The sequence below is a fragment of the Podarcis raffonei genome, chromosome 11 (genome assembly GCF_027172205.1).
Source record: "Podarcis raffonei isolate rPodRaf1 chromosome 11, rPodRaf1.pri, whole genome shotgun sequence".
NCBI classification, from domain to species: domain Eukaryota; kingdom Metazoa; phylum Chordata; class Lepidosauria; order Squamata; family Lacertidae; genus Podarcis; species Podarcis raffonei.
Window position 1 is genome coordinate 44,190,846 of NC_070612.1, and position 17,534 is coordinate 44,208,379.

The 17,534-nt window shown below is 47.0% G+C and overlaps 1 protein-coding gene across 1 annotated transcript in view; it reads left to right on the forward strand.

Annotated features, from left to right (window-relative positions):
* Nucleotides 1-260: 260 nt before the first annotated feature.
* The window catches only part of LVRN (laeverin), a 44,541-nt gene continuing 27,267 nt past the window's right edge, over nucleotides 261-17,534 (forward strand). The window contains exons 1-5 of the mRNA XM_053407961.1: nucleotides 261-1,311; nucleotides 12,415-12,557; nucleotides 12,919-13,094; nucleotides 14,996-15,122; nucleotides 16,133-16,287. Of these exons, the coding sequence (XP_053263936.1) occupies nucleotides 689-1,311; nucleotides 12,415-12,557; nucleotides 12,919-13,094; nucleotides 14,996-15,122; nucleotides 16,133-16,287 (1,224 nt within the window). The 5' untranslated portion in view covers nucleotides 261-688. The remainder of the gene's footprint in view (nucleotides 1,312-12,414; nucleotides 12,558-12,918; nucleotides 13,095-14,995; nucleotides 15,123-16,132; nucleotides 16,288-17,534) is intronic.

Sequence of the window (17,534 nt, forward strand, 5' to 3'; positions counted from 1 at the left end):
CTGTCATTTATTTGGATGAGTACAAGGTCGTGCTGATGAAGCCGAAAAGGGTGCACACCTGGGATGCATCAAACCCACTTTACACAGCCCAGGACAGGAGTCCCCAACATGTGTTGTGTGGGAATATAATTAGGGAGAAAGAAAAGAGCTGTGTCCCTACCTGAAAGGGGCTTGAACATCTAAAGTAAGGGCTGAGCGCGTTTCCTACCCCCCCCTCAACCTTCCCTGCCCCATTTCCAAGCTGCATCAGAGGAGGAATGTGCAAAAAGCCCCTCCTGCTGGAGCTTCCAGTCTGGGCTGTGGGCTACAAGAGGAGGCTCGGAGGATGCAAAGCAATTCCAAGTCCTCCTCACCCTTCCAGGGATCTAGGGAGGGCTTTCGCCTCCAGTCAGCTGCTGGGAGATGATGTGCGGATGAGGAGCTCCCAGGAAGGGAGGAAGAAGAGGCGGGGTTGAAGGAAGGATGGATTCTTGGCGCCCAGGCGGGGTGTGCCGCGTTCAGAGCACCTCAGCCAACAGCTTGCTTGGCTCCAGCCCTGCAGTCCTGGCGCTCCCGCCTCCACCGACGACCCCCCGAGGCCGCGAAGAAGAGGCCCTGACCCTTCCCCGCCTCAGAAGAGGGGGCCTTATCCTGTGCTGAGTTTCTTCCTCAGTCGCTCAGGCTCCCCCCTCGCTTTCACCCGGCCACCATGACCGTCAAGTTGCGCTCGGGCTTCTACGTGGGCAAAAAGTCCGCCGCGCTGCTGGCGCTGCTCTTGGGCGCGCTGCTCTTGGCGCTGCTGGTGCTGGCTATCCTGTACGGGCGCTGCGCGCGGGATTTGGAAGGGAGAGGCGACGAGGCGGCGGCGCCCACGGACGAGGTTCCCGCCAGCGCCGACCCCTCCGCGCGGCCGCCCGGCGCCTGGGACGCCTGGCGCCTGCCGGGGGACTTGGAGCCGCTGCACTACTCGCTGCTGCTGTGGCCGCACCTGGCGCCCGGCCTGCCCGAGCCGCGCACGCACTCGGGGCAGGTGAACATCACCGTGCGCTGCCTCCGCCCCACGGACGCGGTGCTGCTGCACAGCGTGGGGCTCGTCTACCAGCGCGCCGCCGTCTGGGGACCCCTGACGGGACCCGCCGCCGCCAACGGCAGCGTCGCCGTGGCCGAGCTGTGGGAAGCGCCGCGGAACGAGTACGCGGTGCTGGAGTTGCGCGCGAACCTGAGCGCGGGCGCCCTCTATGAGCTGCAGCTCGCCTTCCGGGGCAAGATCCAGTCCGAGCCGGCGTTCCACGGGCTCTTCGCGAGCACCTATAAGGACGAAGGAGAGAGCAGGTAGGTATGAGGTCCCCGGCTTGCTTTCCTAGAACCCTCCAAGGGCCGAATTTGCAGAAGCTGTCCAGGTTTCTGGTTTCATCCTGGAATGTCCTGCTTTTCCTTAAAAGGTAAAGGGACCCCTGACCATTAGGTCCAGTCATGGCCAACTCTGGGGTTGCGGCGCTCATCTCACTTTATTGGTCGAGGGAGCCGGCGTACAGCTTCCAGGTCACGTGGCCAGCATGACTAAGTCGCGTCAATGCCCTCAGCAGTGCTGTACGGCAAATTCACGCGGGTACCAATGCATGCGCGGCTCTGCCCCTGTATGTCTAATAAGGTAGAATCTGTCACACACATCCTTCTATTTTGCGAATTTTATAGTGAAGAGCGAGTTCAACTTATTTTGCCGCTTTTATCAAAATTTATACCCCTACAACATTATTTGGAATCCTCCCCTGAAATTCTACGAAAATACCTTCTGGAAGATTCCTCAAGCTCAATATCATATGAGGTGGCCAAATTTTGCACTTTAGTAATCAGGAAGCGTAAATCTCCTCTGTTGAATGGCACACTGCGAAGTTCCCTTGTGTAATTATTTTTTTTTCCTTTTTCTTTTCTGATGTTGTTGTTGATTTCTTTTTGTTTGATCTTGTGGTGTTTAGTGTCACTGGCTTTTGCCGTAATAAAAGTTGGACTTCCACACTAAGTCGCTTCTGGCAAACCAGAGCAGCGCATGGAAACGTCGTTTACCTTCCCGCCAGAGCGGTACCTATTTATCTACTTGCACTTTGATGTACTTTCGAACTGCTAGCTTGGCAGGAGCAGGGACCGAACAACAGGAGCTCACCCCGTTGCGGGGATTCGAACCGCCAACCTTCTGATTGGCAAGTCCTAGGCTCTGTGGTTTAACCCACAGCGCCACCTGCATCCCTATTATGGAATAGGACATAGCTATTTTCATCTGAGAAATATTGGAGGGTATGCCTTATCCCTCTGATGGAACTAATGGGGGAGAGTTGCATGGGAGAAAGCGTTAAACACTTTCCCTGAGCCCAAGGCCCATGGGTTTAGCACGGGCCTTCAGACTCAATTTGGAACAATGGTGGTGCCTGTTTATATTTGGTTATTTGTCCCAACGCTATTTCTTCTGTCTTCCGAGGAGGGTGGGATCTGCAACTGGTCTTGCATCCAGACACAGCAATGATTCTTGATCCAATGTGCGTGACATGCCGACACCTTTTTGCAGTAGAGCCTGGATATTTTTAAGCAGAGGTTGGACAGCCATGTTGTCATGGATGCCTGAGCTGAGATTCCTGCATTGCAGGGGGTTGGCCTAGATGACCCTTGGGGTGCCTTCCAACTCTAAAGTTCTGTGATTCTATTTGAGCAAATGGGGCGCTGCTCCAGCAACCTCAGTCTGGCCTCAGCCCCAGGCCCCACCATCCTGCCTTCTTGCTTGCTGCCAGAGAGGGGGTTGTACTGCTTATTGCTTTCCTCCTCTTGCTTCTCCTCAGTCTCCGAATGGCTCTTATTGGACTTGTTGCAGGGAAGAGGAGGGGACCAACATGAGTTCGGTCTGCCTATCCTTGGCTCTAACTGCCTGTCACTGGATTCCTCCTACTTTTGGACCACCCTGCCTTCCACCAGCCCCAATGGGCAGCAGCCCCACTGGACAACTGCAGTATTGGAGACGGGGGAATTATTATTATCATTATTAAATTACATTTGTATACAGTGGTACCTCTGGTTACAAACTTATTTCATTCCGGAGGTCCGTTCTTAACCTGAAACCGTTCTTAACCTGAGGTACCACTTTAGCTAATGGGACCCGCTGCGCCGCCACCACGCGATTTTTGTTCTCATCCTGAGGTAAAGTTCTTAACCCTAGGTACTACTTCTGGGTTAGCGGAGTCTGTTACCTGAAGTATTTGTAACCTGAGGTGTTTGTAACCCGAGGTACCACTGTACTACCCTTCATGGACATGTGCATATCTGACACAATTGTGCAAGCAAGTGTAATGATCTAGGATGAGAGTTTGAAACTTGAAAACTTGAAAAAGCATGTAACTTTAAACAACTTCCCATATGGTAACTTCAGAATCCTGATTGCATTTCCATACCATATGCTGACACTTCAGTTCCCTGAATTAACTCGAGTTCCTTTTCAGTGTTGTGTTGTACTGTTGCCTGAAGGATGTGATTCCCCTCAATGATGCTCTAACAGGCTGCCTGTTCTCCTCTTCCTCACAGCTGTCCTGTCCTTCATAGCCCAGGCTTAGACTTTTTAAAGCAAACTCTGTACAATGATTTTTGGGAAGAATGGTCTACTCTTGTCAGGAAAGCAGATTTAATTCACACTTCTTGTAAGCGCTGGAGCCAGGGGTGGACTTTCGTAATCTATGGAAATATGAGCAAGGCCAAAATTGGGTGCCCCAAAATGGATCTTCTTAATTATGGATCTTCTAGATCTTCCGCCCCCTTGGCTTGGCTCCTGCATTGTCCTGCAGCATAAATAATCATTTCTACTTTGTCACTTACTCTTAAAGTCCAAGTGGGGTATAAATGTGCTTATGTGGAAATACTAATATATATTGTGAGTCAGCGTGAACTATTTAACTTGAGAAGAGCATTTTTCTCAGTTTGGGGTGAAGGAGGCATTCAGTAGAACCGGTTAATTCCTCCCAACACACAGGAAAACAGAGAGACAAAAGGACTTCTGAGTCTGTCCCACTGTATATACGGTATTCCTTCTAGTAAAGCCGAATACTCATTCCCTGACAATGGCTAACCCAATAGCTTTCACTCCTTAAGCTATTGGGTGTGCTTGTAATTTATTTTAAAAACTGCACACAGCTCCAGGGATCAGGTTGTATAACTGCTCTTGCATACCACTAAGGTTGGGGTTGCATGTGGAAGTTTGTTTCCACACACATGACCGTATTGGGGCTATCTTATTTTATTTATTACATTTATAAATAACTGCCCAGGGCAGTTTATACATAACTGATAAACAACGAAAACTTCTAAAAACAATACCAATACAAATCCAGACTGGGATTTAAAAAAAATAAATCTCCATTTAAAAGTCTTGTTGAAATAAGAAATTAGATAGCCAGATAGACAGCAGAGATGGTGCCTGTCTAGTATTTAATGTGTGTGTGTGGGGGAGATTCCAAAGCGTAGGGGCCCACACTAAAGGCCCAATTCCTCCTTATAATATGGTACCCACAGGAGAATTGAGGATATATGAGCTGAGACAATCCTTTATGCATCCAGGTCCCAGGCCAGGGACTCCATGGGGGAAGGGTAAAAGTTTCAAGCAGTGGGCTGGGCCCCCTCAATATTTTGCTGCTGTAATGGGCTGCAACAGGTCCCACTATGCCTACATGTGGCTGTGGTGGGCCTCACAGGGCCTACCCCCAGCAGGCCCCAGCAGGCCTTCCTATGGGTGTGATGGGCCCCATCGGGCCCTCCTGTGGGTGCGACAACAAAACAGAAAAAAGAAGTAACAACAACAAAAATCAAGAAAAACAAAAACAATCAAACAACAGAGAAGAAAAAACAAGAAAATAGAATAAACCTTATTAACTTAGCTTCATTAGCTTGTTTCTTTGACCTCCTCTCGCCTCCCTTTTTTGTATTCTGCTTCAATTAATTATTTCAGCAAATTCTTTCCATCTTTCCCAAATTGTTAACCAATAATTTATCTTAACCTAGTATACTTTTACTTTTCCTCATTTCCTTCAACAGTCTATTTAACTTAAGTCCTTTATAGTGTTTATACAAAAGTCACATAGTTTCTTTCCAGACTCCTTCTAAACTTCCTCAATTTTGCTATATTTTTGTAAATAAGCCTTAAATTTCTTCCAATCTTCTTCCACCAACTCTTCTTCCTGGTCCCGGATTCTGCCCCTCATTTCGGCCATTTCCATAAAGTCCATCACCTTCATCTGCCACTCTTCCCGGGTGGGTAGATCTTGTGTCTTCCAATATTTTGCAATCAATATTCTTGTTGCTGTTGTGGCATACATAAAGAAAGTTCTATCCTTTTTTGGCACCAATTGGCCGACCATGCCCAAGAGGAAGGCCTCTGGTTTCTTCAGAAAGGTGAAGCCTTAGATTAGCAGTACCCGGAGGTCCAGCGGTCCGCCAACCCCGTGGCCAGAGGGGAAAAACAATTCCAGAGACTTCTTGGTCAGAGAAAAGAGATTTATTGAGATCTGCGCAGAGGCAGCCAGTGGAGTCCTCTCCAAAGACTGGCTACGCCCAATTTCACATTTGCAAACTTTCTTATACCTTGAAAACACCCTTCCCTCCCCCAAGCTTCCCCAAAACCTTCTCCAATCAGCTGGCAAGTTTTAGCTTACTCCCTAATATGGCATATAGCTAGCTAAGCCCCCTCCCTCCCTTGTTTGTGTGCTCCTTGTCTCTTGCGTTTCTGCAGCTTCCTGCTAGCCGGCAGAAAGAGGAAGTAGCTCCCAGCTTGCTATTGCGGTTTTTTTTGCTAGCTACTTAACCACAACTGCAGAAGTTAGCTTAGGTGCAGATAGTATTGAGATTAACCCTTTCAATTCCCTCCTCTTCTTTTGGACAACCTATCTCCTAGGTTCGTCCTGGTCTCTTGGGTTTATAATCCTGGGGGAGAACAATAAGGGCCATGATATTTTTATTTTTTATTTTTTTTTTTTTTGCATCACACCTTGTAAGCATTGCACGAAGCAGGGTATACAGAGGCAAAGAAGCAGAAGGATTAACAGCGGCCCTGCTAATAATACCACAATATGCCTGAGCCAACTGCCATGAGGCAGCCAGGAATATAACCAACCCCATAGATCACCTCCTGTAGTTTTCAGCGGGTTCCTGGCTATCATTGTTTCCATGTGATCAATGGTGGCTGAAATATTATCTAGGACATATTTATTTTATTGCTGAAGGGCCCACTGATACTCGTGCTCTATCAGCTGCCTTGCTTTTTGGGAGGTTGTGTCCCACCTCTCTGAGGAGGAGCCTATTATCTTAACCAATTTTCCCACCTGTCCTTGTGGATGCTTAATACTCTCATGATTTCCTCCCAACATACTGTATCCGAAAGGGGCTTCTCCCTCTACATATATTAACATATACCCACAGGAATATATATCCACCCTTGCAGAGGCCTGACACACGGAGTGACTATATCAAAGAGTTCTGGCCCCAATATCAAAAGTCCTGGCGGTGCCTCAGAATTTGCTGGGGAAAAAAAGTCTCTACGTTGGGGACGCTGCCCGCGGGCGTCCCTCCCATCCACTTGTTCAGTCGTCTGGCGCTCTTCTGGAGATGGTTAGCTTCAGAGGATCATCAGGATTTGGTGTAACTGTCCAATCTAAAATAGCCTTCTTCACTTAAGTGTGGTGGACCCAAGGGGTGAGGTCAGGAACTTTAACAGCAGTGGGCCTGGGTCCACCTGTTAGAAAGAGAGAAAATCTCGGGAGAATGAGTGCACATAATTATCAAACTGCACATTTTGACTAGCATGGGGGGTTATTGCAAAACTGAGTGGACAAAGGCTGGTCCATTGTCAGATCCTATTGACCTAGGTAGTCCATAGCGGGGAATGATCTCCCTAAGCAGGCACCTGGTTACTTCAAATGCCTTTTCAGTTCTGGTGGGCCAGGCTTCAACCCATCCTGTATACGTGCAGATCGCCACAAGCAGGTAGCGGTATAGTCCACAGCGGGGCAATTCAGTGAAATCCACAACAAGGTCTTCCATGGGTGCAGTTCCACTATGCTGAATCCCCGGGGGAGCCAAGGGTCCGGTTCTGGGATTATTCTTTTGACATAGCGGGCACTTCCTGGAAATCTGGGCTGCCAGTTGATAAAGGTGGGCTATGTAGAAGCACTGCTTCAGCTGTCTGGTTGTGGCATCTGGTCCCATGTGGGTGGACTCATGGTATCTCTGAGTAATCTGCCGAGAAAGGGACTCTGGAATCCATATTCTGTCATCATGAGTAAGGTACCATCCTTCTTTGGACATGGTCAGCCCCTGGGCATCTGCAGTGTCCCTCTCCTTTTGGTGTATATTGGCTTATCAGCGGTGTTCAAGATCCTTCCAGGGACCAGTGCTCCAATAACTGACGCGGGAGCTGGTTCCCGGGCTGCTTCCTTGGCCACTCTGTCTGCTAGTCGGTTTCCTCTGGCCACTTTTCCTAGTCCAGTTTTGTGTCCATAACAATGGATAACTGCCACTGCCTCGGGCTCCCATACAGCATCCAGAAGGTTCAATAAGGCTTGTGGGTGGGCCACCTGGTTTCCTCTGGAGGTAAGCAAACCTCTTTCCTTCCATAAGGCTCCATGGGCATGTAAAGTCAGAAAGGCATACTTAGAGTATAAATGTTTATCTTCTGTCCCTTTGCTAGGGTCAGGGCTCTGGTGAGCGCTGTTATTTATGCCAGCCGGGCCGACGTTCCAGGCGGGAGTGGCTGCACTTCGATCACTTGGTCTTCCAAGGCTACCACTGCATAGCCTGCCTTCCGCTGTCCAGCCTTAACAAAGCTGCTTCCATCCACAAACCATGAAGGCCAATGGGGGTTTGCCTCCTCTTTGAGGTCAGGCCTGCTAAAATATTCTTCATCCATTACTTCAATGCAATCGTGCATCTGCTCCTCACCTTCTCCTACTGTCAACAGGGTAGCTGGGTTGAGGGCGGTGGTGACCTGAAACTTCAAACGCGGATGCAGCAGTAACATCTGGCACTTTCTCATCTTCGCTTGGGAGAGAAAATAGGTACCCTTCATGTCAAGCAGAGCTGGGGCTGCATGCGGGGTCACACAAATGGTGTCTTGGCCAAAAGTAAATTTGTCTGCTTTGTTCAGTAGGGTGGCTACTGCCACAACTGCTCTCATGCACGGCGGTAAGCCTTGTTCTGTAGGCGTCAGGCGCTCAGATAGGTATGCCACTGGCTGTTGCCAGCTTCCCAATTTTTGGCACAAAACCCCTTTCGCCGTCCCTTGGTCCTCATCCACGAATAGAATAAAGGGTTTCTCAGGATTTGGGATGCCAAGCGCTGGGGCTTGCTGTAGTGCCCTCTTCAAATCCACGAAGGCTTGCTGTTGTTCTGTGCTTCAAACAAAGGGGTCTCTCTCAATTCCTCTGGTTGACTCATGTAGAGGCTTGGCAATGATGCTGTAATTAAATATCCATATCCTACAAAATCCTGCAGACCCCAGAAAGCCACGGAGTTCTCTGGTTCTGGTATCAGGATAATAGCCTGCTTCCTTTCTTCACTGGTAACAAAGGGGTGTTTCACTGTGATTGGCATTGCCTCAAGATCCTATGTTGGAGCAGTCGCTCTAGATGCACCCACACTCCTTCAGTCGCCCTTCGTGGGATGGGATACTTATTTACTGCAACAGGATTGACAAATGGCTTGGGCTTCACAATTATTGGTGGGATATTCTTTGCCATTCCTGGGGGGTTCACTTGTTCCAGAATACTGGCGGGGATGGGTCCCTCCTCTTCTTTTACCATCATGTGGCGCCAGTACTCCCTCAGGGGTGCCTCCACAACCAGTTCCCCAAGTGACATAATGGACATTGTGGCTTCTCCCGATGGCTTTAAAAGTAATTTGGGCTTGCAACTTTACCAACAAATCTCTTCCTAATAATAGAATAGGGCATTCTCTCTTCCAGTGCCCTTCCTGTCGGCAGATGGCGCACTGATTCCTCCCCAGACGGCTTCGCCCTCCTCCCCGGGCATTTCCTCTTTTCTGAGGGGTGGGGGCGGCTGCCTGTAATGTCATCAACTTCCTTGTTTGATACTTCTCCTTTTTTCTCTGGGCTTCCTCATCTCTCTGATTGTAAGTGGTTTGAGCTAACTCCAACATCCATTGCAGCCCATGGCCGATGCACCCCTCAGGCTTCTGGATTTTTTCTTTTGGCGAATATCGGACGCTGCCTGAGCTACAAAGGCAGCCTTTATAATGGGGCGTTGGCAATATCACCTGGGTTCTCCTCAAAGGTAGGGTTCTAATTTCTCCAATTGCACACATCAGCACTTGAAAAAGGCACATGTTGGACTGTAATCAGTGCATGGTGGTGCTTCCCCACCCTGTCCTGGGGGGCTGGTGGGTCATACACTCTGCGTAGAGGCATCATTGCAGTCCCACCCTTTTTCTGTGCCTTATGGGACTTATGGAGGGACACCCTGGTTGCTGCTAACAAATGGGAACTAACATCCACTTCTTTCACATAGGGTTGTACATACTGTTGCAATCTCAATTGTCTGATACTGTGTCCACATTTTTCCTTTCTTTGCTAACTCAATTAGTCCCTTCATAAACTCCTCATCATCCTCTTCCTCTTTGCTCTCTAATTCATCAACCTTGGAGGGTTCAGGCTGAGGGCCGGCTCCTCCCTGGTCCTGGGGCCCTGGGCCTGGGGGATTCGCTAGAGGGGCAGCTGGTGGAGCATAGGGTGGCGGCGGTTTAATGACTTCCCCCTCTTCTCCTTCCTCTCCTTCCGGCTCTGATATCACCGGAGGCTTTTCTGACTTCCCTGCCGGTCGGACTGCACATATTGTATTTTGTGGGGCGTCGCCTCGGCAGGCTTTCAGCCACGGTGGATTCTTTTCTACATTGATTTTCCAGGTAGAAATATAAGGGATCTGGTCTGGGTGGACCTTCAAGATATTTTGATATAGTGGGTTGATTAGTTGCAAATTAAATCTGCCCTCCGAGGGCTAATTAGTTCCTTGGGTGGGCCAATCAACCTCACATCCTCTCTCTTCTCAATTTGAACCCAATCATCATGCTTCGTAGCTGCTTTCCAGTTGGTTAAAAAGCATTTCAGAGGACTACGTTAGCTTGCCCCAGACCCCATTTTTTTTTTTTCCAGACCCCATTTTTTTTTTTTTCAGATACTCCGCTCCTAACCGGGCTTAAGATCCTTTCACACACCAACCACTACAGACTGTGACTTGGCGAACTCTCATTGCTAAGAAATGCACAGCCCTGCAATCGCTCGGCCAAGGGGACGCTAAGCCCCGGCCCACACTTGACAATTCAGCCACTGGAGTATCTGACATGCAACACACAAAACACACCCCAATATAATTCCAACATGCAACACACAAAACACACCAAAATAATTTTCCCTCTGTTTCCCCTTTCCCCAACCTTACTGGCGGCACTCTACTGCCACCTCTGTTTCCCCTTTTCCCTTTTCCCGTCCCTGTCTGGCGGGGCGGCACCTTATTGCCACGGCCAGTTCCTTTGTTCCTTTTCTGGCGGCACTCTACTGCTCACAGCCAGACCCTTTATCCCTTTTCTGGCGGCACTCTACTGCTCACAGCCAGAGGAAGCTGATCAGGCTTCCTACCACGCCCTTTCCCTTGGGCTTACCTGTTCCGCTGCGGACCCCTCCTTCGGCCGTCCTCTTTTCTCTCCCGACTGGGTGTCTCGGCTCAGGCACAGCGTGGCGATCTCCCCCTACAAACTGGCAGGGTGCGCGCTGGAGATTGCGAGCGCTGGTCCTGGTTGCTCACCCGGTCGAGTCTGGCCCCTCGGTCCACCTTTCGTGGGGTGGGGACCCATCCCGGACACGAGCCCCCAAAATGAAGCCTTAGATTAGCAGTACCCGGAGGTCCAGCGGTCCGCCAACCCCGTGGCCAGAGGGGAAAAACAATTCCAGAGACTTCTTGGTCAGAGAAAAGAGATTTATTGAGATCTGCGCAGAGGCAGCCAGTGGAGTCCTCTCCAAAGACTGGCTACGCCCAATTTCACATTTGCAAACTTTCTTATACCTTGAAAACACCCTTCCCTCCCCCAAGCTTCCCCAAAACCTTCTCCAATCAGCTGGCAAGTTTTAGCTTACTCCCTAATATGGCATATAGCTAGCTAAGCCCCCTCCCTCCCTTGTTTGTGTGCTCCTTGTCTCTTGCGTTTCTGCAGCTTCCTGCTAGCCGGCAGAAAGAGGAAGTAGCTCCCAGCTTGCAATTGCGGTTTTTTTTGCTAGCTACTTAACCACAACTGCAGAAGTTAGCTTAGGTGCAGATAGTATTGAGATTAACCCTTTCAAAGGTATATTTAAATACCTTTTTTATTTCATTATAGATCATTTCCCAGAAGGTCTTGATCTTTGGGCATGTCCACCAAAGGTGAAATAATGTACCTTCAGACTCTTTACATTTCCAACATTTATTAACGGGCAGATGGTAAATTTTTGCAAGCTTGACTGGTGTCATGTACCACCTATAAATCATTTTCATTATATTCTCTCTTAAGGCATTACATGCCGTAAATTTAATACCTGTGGTCCATAACTGTTCCCAGTCAGCCATCATAATATTATGTCCAACATCTTGTGCCCATTTAATCATGGCTGATTTCACAGTTTCATCCTGAGTATTCCATTTCAACAGCAAGTTATACATTTTTGACAAATTCTTACTTTTGGAATCTAACAACAATGTTTCCAATTTTGATTTTTCCACCTGAAATCCAATTTTCTTATCCGAATTGTATGCTCGACAGGCCCTGTCAGGCCTACCTGCAGCCACACCGGGCCCTGTCAGGCCACCCCACCACCACGTAATGTCAAAGTTGGGTGGAACCCAGTGTGTGTGTCCCAGTAATAATAATATAATAATTTATTATTTATACCCTGCCCACCTGGCTGGGTTTCCCCAGCCACTCTGGGCGGCTTCCAATAGAACACTAAAATACAATAACCTATTAAACATTAAAAGCTTCCCTAAACAGGGCTGCCTTCAGATGTCTTCTAAAAGTTTGTTAGTTATTTTTCTCTTTGACATCTGGTGGGAGGGGGTGCCACTACCGAGAAGGCTGGTTCCCTGTAACTTGGCTTCTCGCAGCGAGGGAACTGCCAAAGGGCCCTCGGCGCTGGACCTCAGTGTTCCAGGTTGTACAGGGCTTTGTATACCAACCTCAGCCTGGGCCAGCCTCAAGGGCAGATTGCATTGAAGTAATCCCACAGGTTACCCTCTCATGAACAGTCTAGCCCGGTGCAGAAACCACAAAGCTGGTAAAAGGGATTCGCAGCCACCGAGGTGACCGAGATGGATTCAGGAGCATCCCCCAGACTACGAGCTATTGACTTTAAACTTATTCGTATTCTCAATTTAGGTGGTTGGTCGCATCGCACCTAGAACCGGCAGATGCCAGGAGGGTTTACCCATGCTTTGATGAGCCTGCAATGAAAGCTACCTTTAACATCAGTATTGTTCACCACCCAAGCTATAAAGTGCTTTCCAACATGCCGATTAAGGGTAAGTAAGGGAATGTGGGACTTTCTAATTGTGTGGTGGGACCCGTTAGTAATGGCAACAGTACTAGGATTATTAATATTGTTGCTATTATAGTTGCTGCAGCCAGGATTGGAAAAATCCCAGGTGCCCTGATCATCTAGGTGCCTAAAATTTTGGTGCTGGAACCTAGGAATTTGATGAAACAAAACTGGGGCCGACTCCCCGCTTGGCCATGGCATTTTTTACACAGGAAACAAGAGTACAGCTTGACTATTAGATCTAGTGGTCACTATATAGAAGGCACCCTTAGGCTTCCATTCTGAACAGAGCAAATTTGCCATAATATTCAGTATTAATGCCTATAATTACTGTTCTTTTATAGATGTATCTGAGTATAAAGATGTGAATGAGAGCACATTGAGTACTTTGAGTAATGGGACTGCACTGATGAACTGGACTGTCACAACATTTGAAACAACACCAAAAATGTCCACATATGTCACTGCTTTTGCGGTCTGTAACTTTGATTATGTCACCACAGTGGAGAGGGGCAATGAGGTGAATAAGTCTGCTGAATTTATTATAGACTTTAGCAGCATATACTTGCATTTATGAGTGAATTATGTGTTGCACAATATGCACTGATGTTATGGTATAAGATTAAATGGTTTTAAAAAAAATAAATTGCATCCTGAAAACTAATATGCAACATCTACTCCCGTCTCCCACTTTGTCAATCTTATTCAGAACAGGGTTCCTGCAGATCAGGTTTTGTTTAAGCACAGTACAACTAGATTCTTTAGTGGAGAAACATTAGTTTGTTAGAAGACTGCTTTCCACACGCCAGCCCACCTTTGGAATACGGTTCTCTTACTAGAACATCACTCACAACGTGTAGGCAATGCTATCCCAGACATGGTTTACCAGATGACCCAGATCTAGCTGGCGTGCTGGATACTCATCTCCCTCACCCCGTGCAGGCCATCTTTGACAGGTGAGTGGGATCACCCACCTGTCAATCACCTGACATTAAGAGGGCAGGTGACTGATAGCTGTCAAAGTTCAAATGAGGTTGCTCTAACTATTAAATCAGTGATTACAGGGAACTCCCTGGAGATAAGTTTTCAGCACCAGTCGGCTGACTGGTGCTGGGAGTGCTCCTTTAAAGATTTATTAAAATGATACAATCCATTTAAAAGGCTGTCAGTCTGGGCCATTATATCATCATAGAATCAAAGCGTTGGAAGAGATCTTGAGGGTCATCTAGTCCAAACCTCTGCAATGCAGGAATCTCAGCTAAGGCAGCCCACAGCCTCTCGTGGGACTCTGCCCCACTGTCTCTTTTACCCAAACTGCCCATGCGGATTTGTCTTGTCACTTGCAAAATGGGCAGAACGGTTTAGGATCTACACCAGTGTTTCCAAAACTCGCGTCTCCAGCTGTTTTTGGACTACAACTCCCATTATCCCTAGCTAGCAGGACCAGTAGTCAGAGATGATGGGAATTGTAAGTCCAAAAACCACTGGAGACCCAAGTTTGGGAAACACTGATCTACACTATGGGGGAAAGAGTAAGATGCTTGTGTTTCTGGGCTTTTCATTTTCCAAGGTCTTTATCAGTGCTTGTGTTGTCTAGCTAAGGTGGGTAACCTTGTCTGTAGTAGCCTACTGATTATATAAAGTTTCACTCATGGAGCCTCATATCTCTAACCATTAAGCAGCTAGTACTCCCATTTACCCAAATGTCTGATAATCCAAAATATTAACAGAATGCACCAATTCAGAAGGCTCCATTCCATTACCCCTTCTACAGAATTTTCCACCTGCCCACCAAGAGTCAGGCAGCATTCTGTGGCTGCTTAGCACACTCGTACCTTCTCACTTATTTAACTCAGTGCAGATTTTTAAGTTGATTGGTGACTGGCTGCATGTAATCCAGGTGATAAATGGTTCTTGCAAATTGTAGTCATGACAAAAATTGTGTGGAGCAGACACACAATGCTTTTCAAGTGACTGCTTATGTGGTCCTGGATAACACAGAAATGAATTCATTGGTGTGTCGATTGCCAAATGTTTAACTGACATGGAGCATGCACAAACCTAGCAGTGGCACGACCATCTAGCAACCGTTTCCCTTTTCCTTTCATCCTGCAAACTCATTCTTTTGTTTGGAAGAATACATGGTACAACTGCATGCGGATGTGGGAGCAATTAAGCTTTTAAAGAACAAGACTTTCAGGGTGCATGATGTCATGGAAGAAAATGTGGTGGTCTGCAAAGGATAAGGCAACCTGAACAGAGGTCTAAAATGCAATGAAGTTTTAAGGAATTCTGCTAAATACCTGTTTTCTTTTTTTCTGAAAGTCACTGTGCAAATTCATGGCCACTGAAGAAGGCCTAATGATATGAAACAGATTTTCATCACTTGTCCAAAATAACCATTTCTGTGCATATTGATAGATACGCATTTGGGCTCGGAAGGATGCAATTAAAAATGGATCTGCTGATTATGCTTTAAATATCACTGGACCAATCTTTTCATTTATGGAAGACTTACTTAACATCAGTTACCCTCTGTCAAAAACAGGTATTCTTGCTTGCTTCTTTTTTAAAAAGAAACAACCTCTTAAAATGTTTAAAACGGACAAAATTGTTTTTGCTTGGAATCATGTGATACGTCCCCGGAAATGCTTTTTTTCTTCTGACTTTGAATTAGAAATCCATACAGTGTTTGAGGAACAGCTGTTCTAAACAAAAGGCATAACATTTCTGTGACCCTGAAACTAACTGGTTTATTGTGGTCTGAGCTGTCCGGGACAGCCTACACCTTAGAATACACTATTTGTTTTATTGTATTTTTAAGACTTACACCCTGCTGTTCCATCTAAAATATCCCTCAAGTGGCCATCAACAGATTATGCAATTCAGTTGAAAGCTTTGGTGGTGGGGCAGCTAAGAGAGATGTGGTGAGGGTGTGATATTAATGTCTCTCCCCAGCTCTCTGGTTGCCTCTGCTACTGCCCTTAGGAACCTGTGAGAAACCAAGAGTAGAGGGCTGGTGCCTTCAGGAAGCCCACAAACAGGGCTTGAAGGCATCTGATTGGCCACACTGCACAAAGGTGGACCTGAGACCTGATTAAGCAGGTATCTTTTTATGTTCTTTTGTACAAATACTTCCTTGTTTTTTTGTTATTAAAAAACACAGAACATGGGGGCAGGGGGAAAGCTCCCAATAGTATTTACAGTCATACCTCGGGTTACAGATGCTTCAGGTTGCATTTTTTTGGGTTACGGACCACCAAAACCCGGAAGTACCAGAACGGGTTACTTCTGGGTTTCGGCGGTTGCGTATGCGCAGAAGCACCGAATCGCAAACCGCATGTGCGCAGATGCACCGCTGCGGGTTGCGAATGTGCATCCCGCATGGATCACATCCGCAACCCGAGCGTCCACTGTACTAGGTTTCTTTTCATGCCAATATTGTCAGCGACTGAAAATCTTGGGAAATGGCAGATTAAGCCAAGAGCACTCATGTAAACGTATGAATTGTGAAATTGTTAAAGCTTCTCCTTTTTCTCTTTATTTAAACCAATCTAGATCTGCTTGTGCTACCTGATATGGGAGCTGGTGCTATGGAACACTGGGGGCTAATGACTTTCCAGGAAATATCCTTGTTGTATCACCCAGAAGATAAATTCTCACACCAGAAGTATTGGATTTGCAAAATTATTTCCCATGAGATAGCACACCAGGCATGTGGTAAAATCTTCTGCACTTTAATCTATCTTAAAAACAAAGGTGTTATTTTCGAAGTAGCTGTAGCTGCAATAGTGGCACTTTAATGTGAAAATAAATCCTGAGAACTGCCAAGTGTCTGGAATCGGTTGTCAGGAGTACAGTTCCTGGGGAAGTAGAAGGCTCAAACAGCATATCACTGACTGAATACATTTTTAGAGTTTTATAGATAATTCCATAGAACTAACAAATAATAAAAGTGAACCCTGGCATGACCTTTAAAAAGCCCATAATCTATTTGGGTGTCTGTGTTGAGATTAACATAAACAATGTGGAGAGTTTTTTCAACAGACTGTTCACTGAAAAAAAGGTCACTGGTATATTGAGTACATTTACCGGTACTCACTTTTGCTTTCTCTCAGAGCCCTTAGATCATGTATGGGGGACCTTTGGGCCTTTGGATGTGGCTTAAATATGGCTCCCATGTAACCTGGCCATTGGCCATGCCTGCTGGTGCTGATGCAAGCAGTAGTTCAGCAGCATCTGAAGGGCCAAAGCTTCCCACGTATGACTTAGGTAAATGTTGCAGAAATGCAAGCAATTACTTGCACTTCTGCCAGCACACCAGGATTGTCCTTTTGACCTATGAGGCTTCCTGTGGCACTATGCTGTTTAACAAGATGCCGTTTAAGAGACCACAGCTAAAAGTAAGCCCCCCTAAATAGCATTTTTGGGCCGCAAAAGAGAAGGGGTACAGTGCTAATGGCCCCTGCTCTAATTAGCAACACGGCTATAATCTAGTCCCAGTAGAAGTGTAGGAGGATAAGTGAAGCACACAAGAACCACCTTTCTGGTTCAGTTTATAGTGCATTTGTCCTAGCATTTTGCTTCCAATAGTGGACAGGAAGGAATATACAGGAGCTCATAAGCAAGACAGGAAAGTGGTCTTGCTTTTACCTGATACTCAAGAGATTTTTTTTTTTTTTGCCTGCAAAATATGCCTGCAGATATGGAGGTTTAACTGTCATGGCTAGTCTCCGTGAAGTTCCCAGCCATGTTAAAAAATAATTTACACATTTAGTGATTTCCAGAAGTTCATTTCGCATTGTCCCTTTGAGCTTGCAGTTGGGCACCTTGTAGTAGATCCCATTCCTTGAAAGCTGAATGTAGTATGCAGCTATGGGTATGCAGTGCTTTTTTGTGATGGTACTCACTGATATGGAGTACCGGTACCTCATTTGTTTAAAGGGGGGAAGGAAGTAAC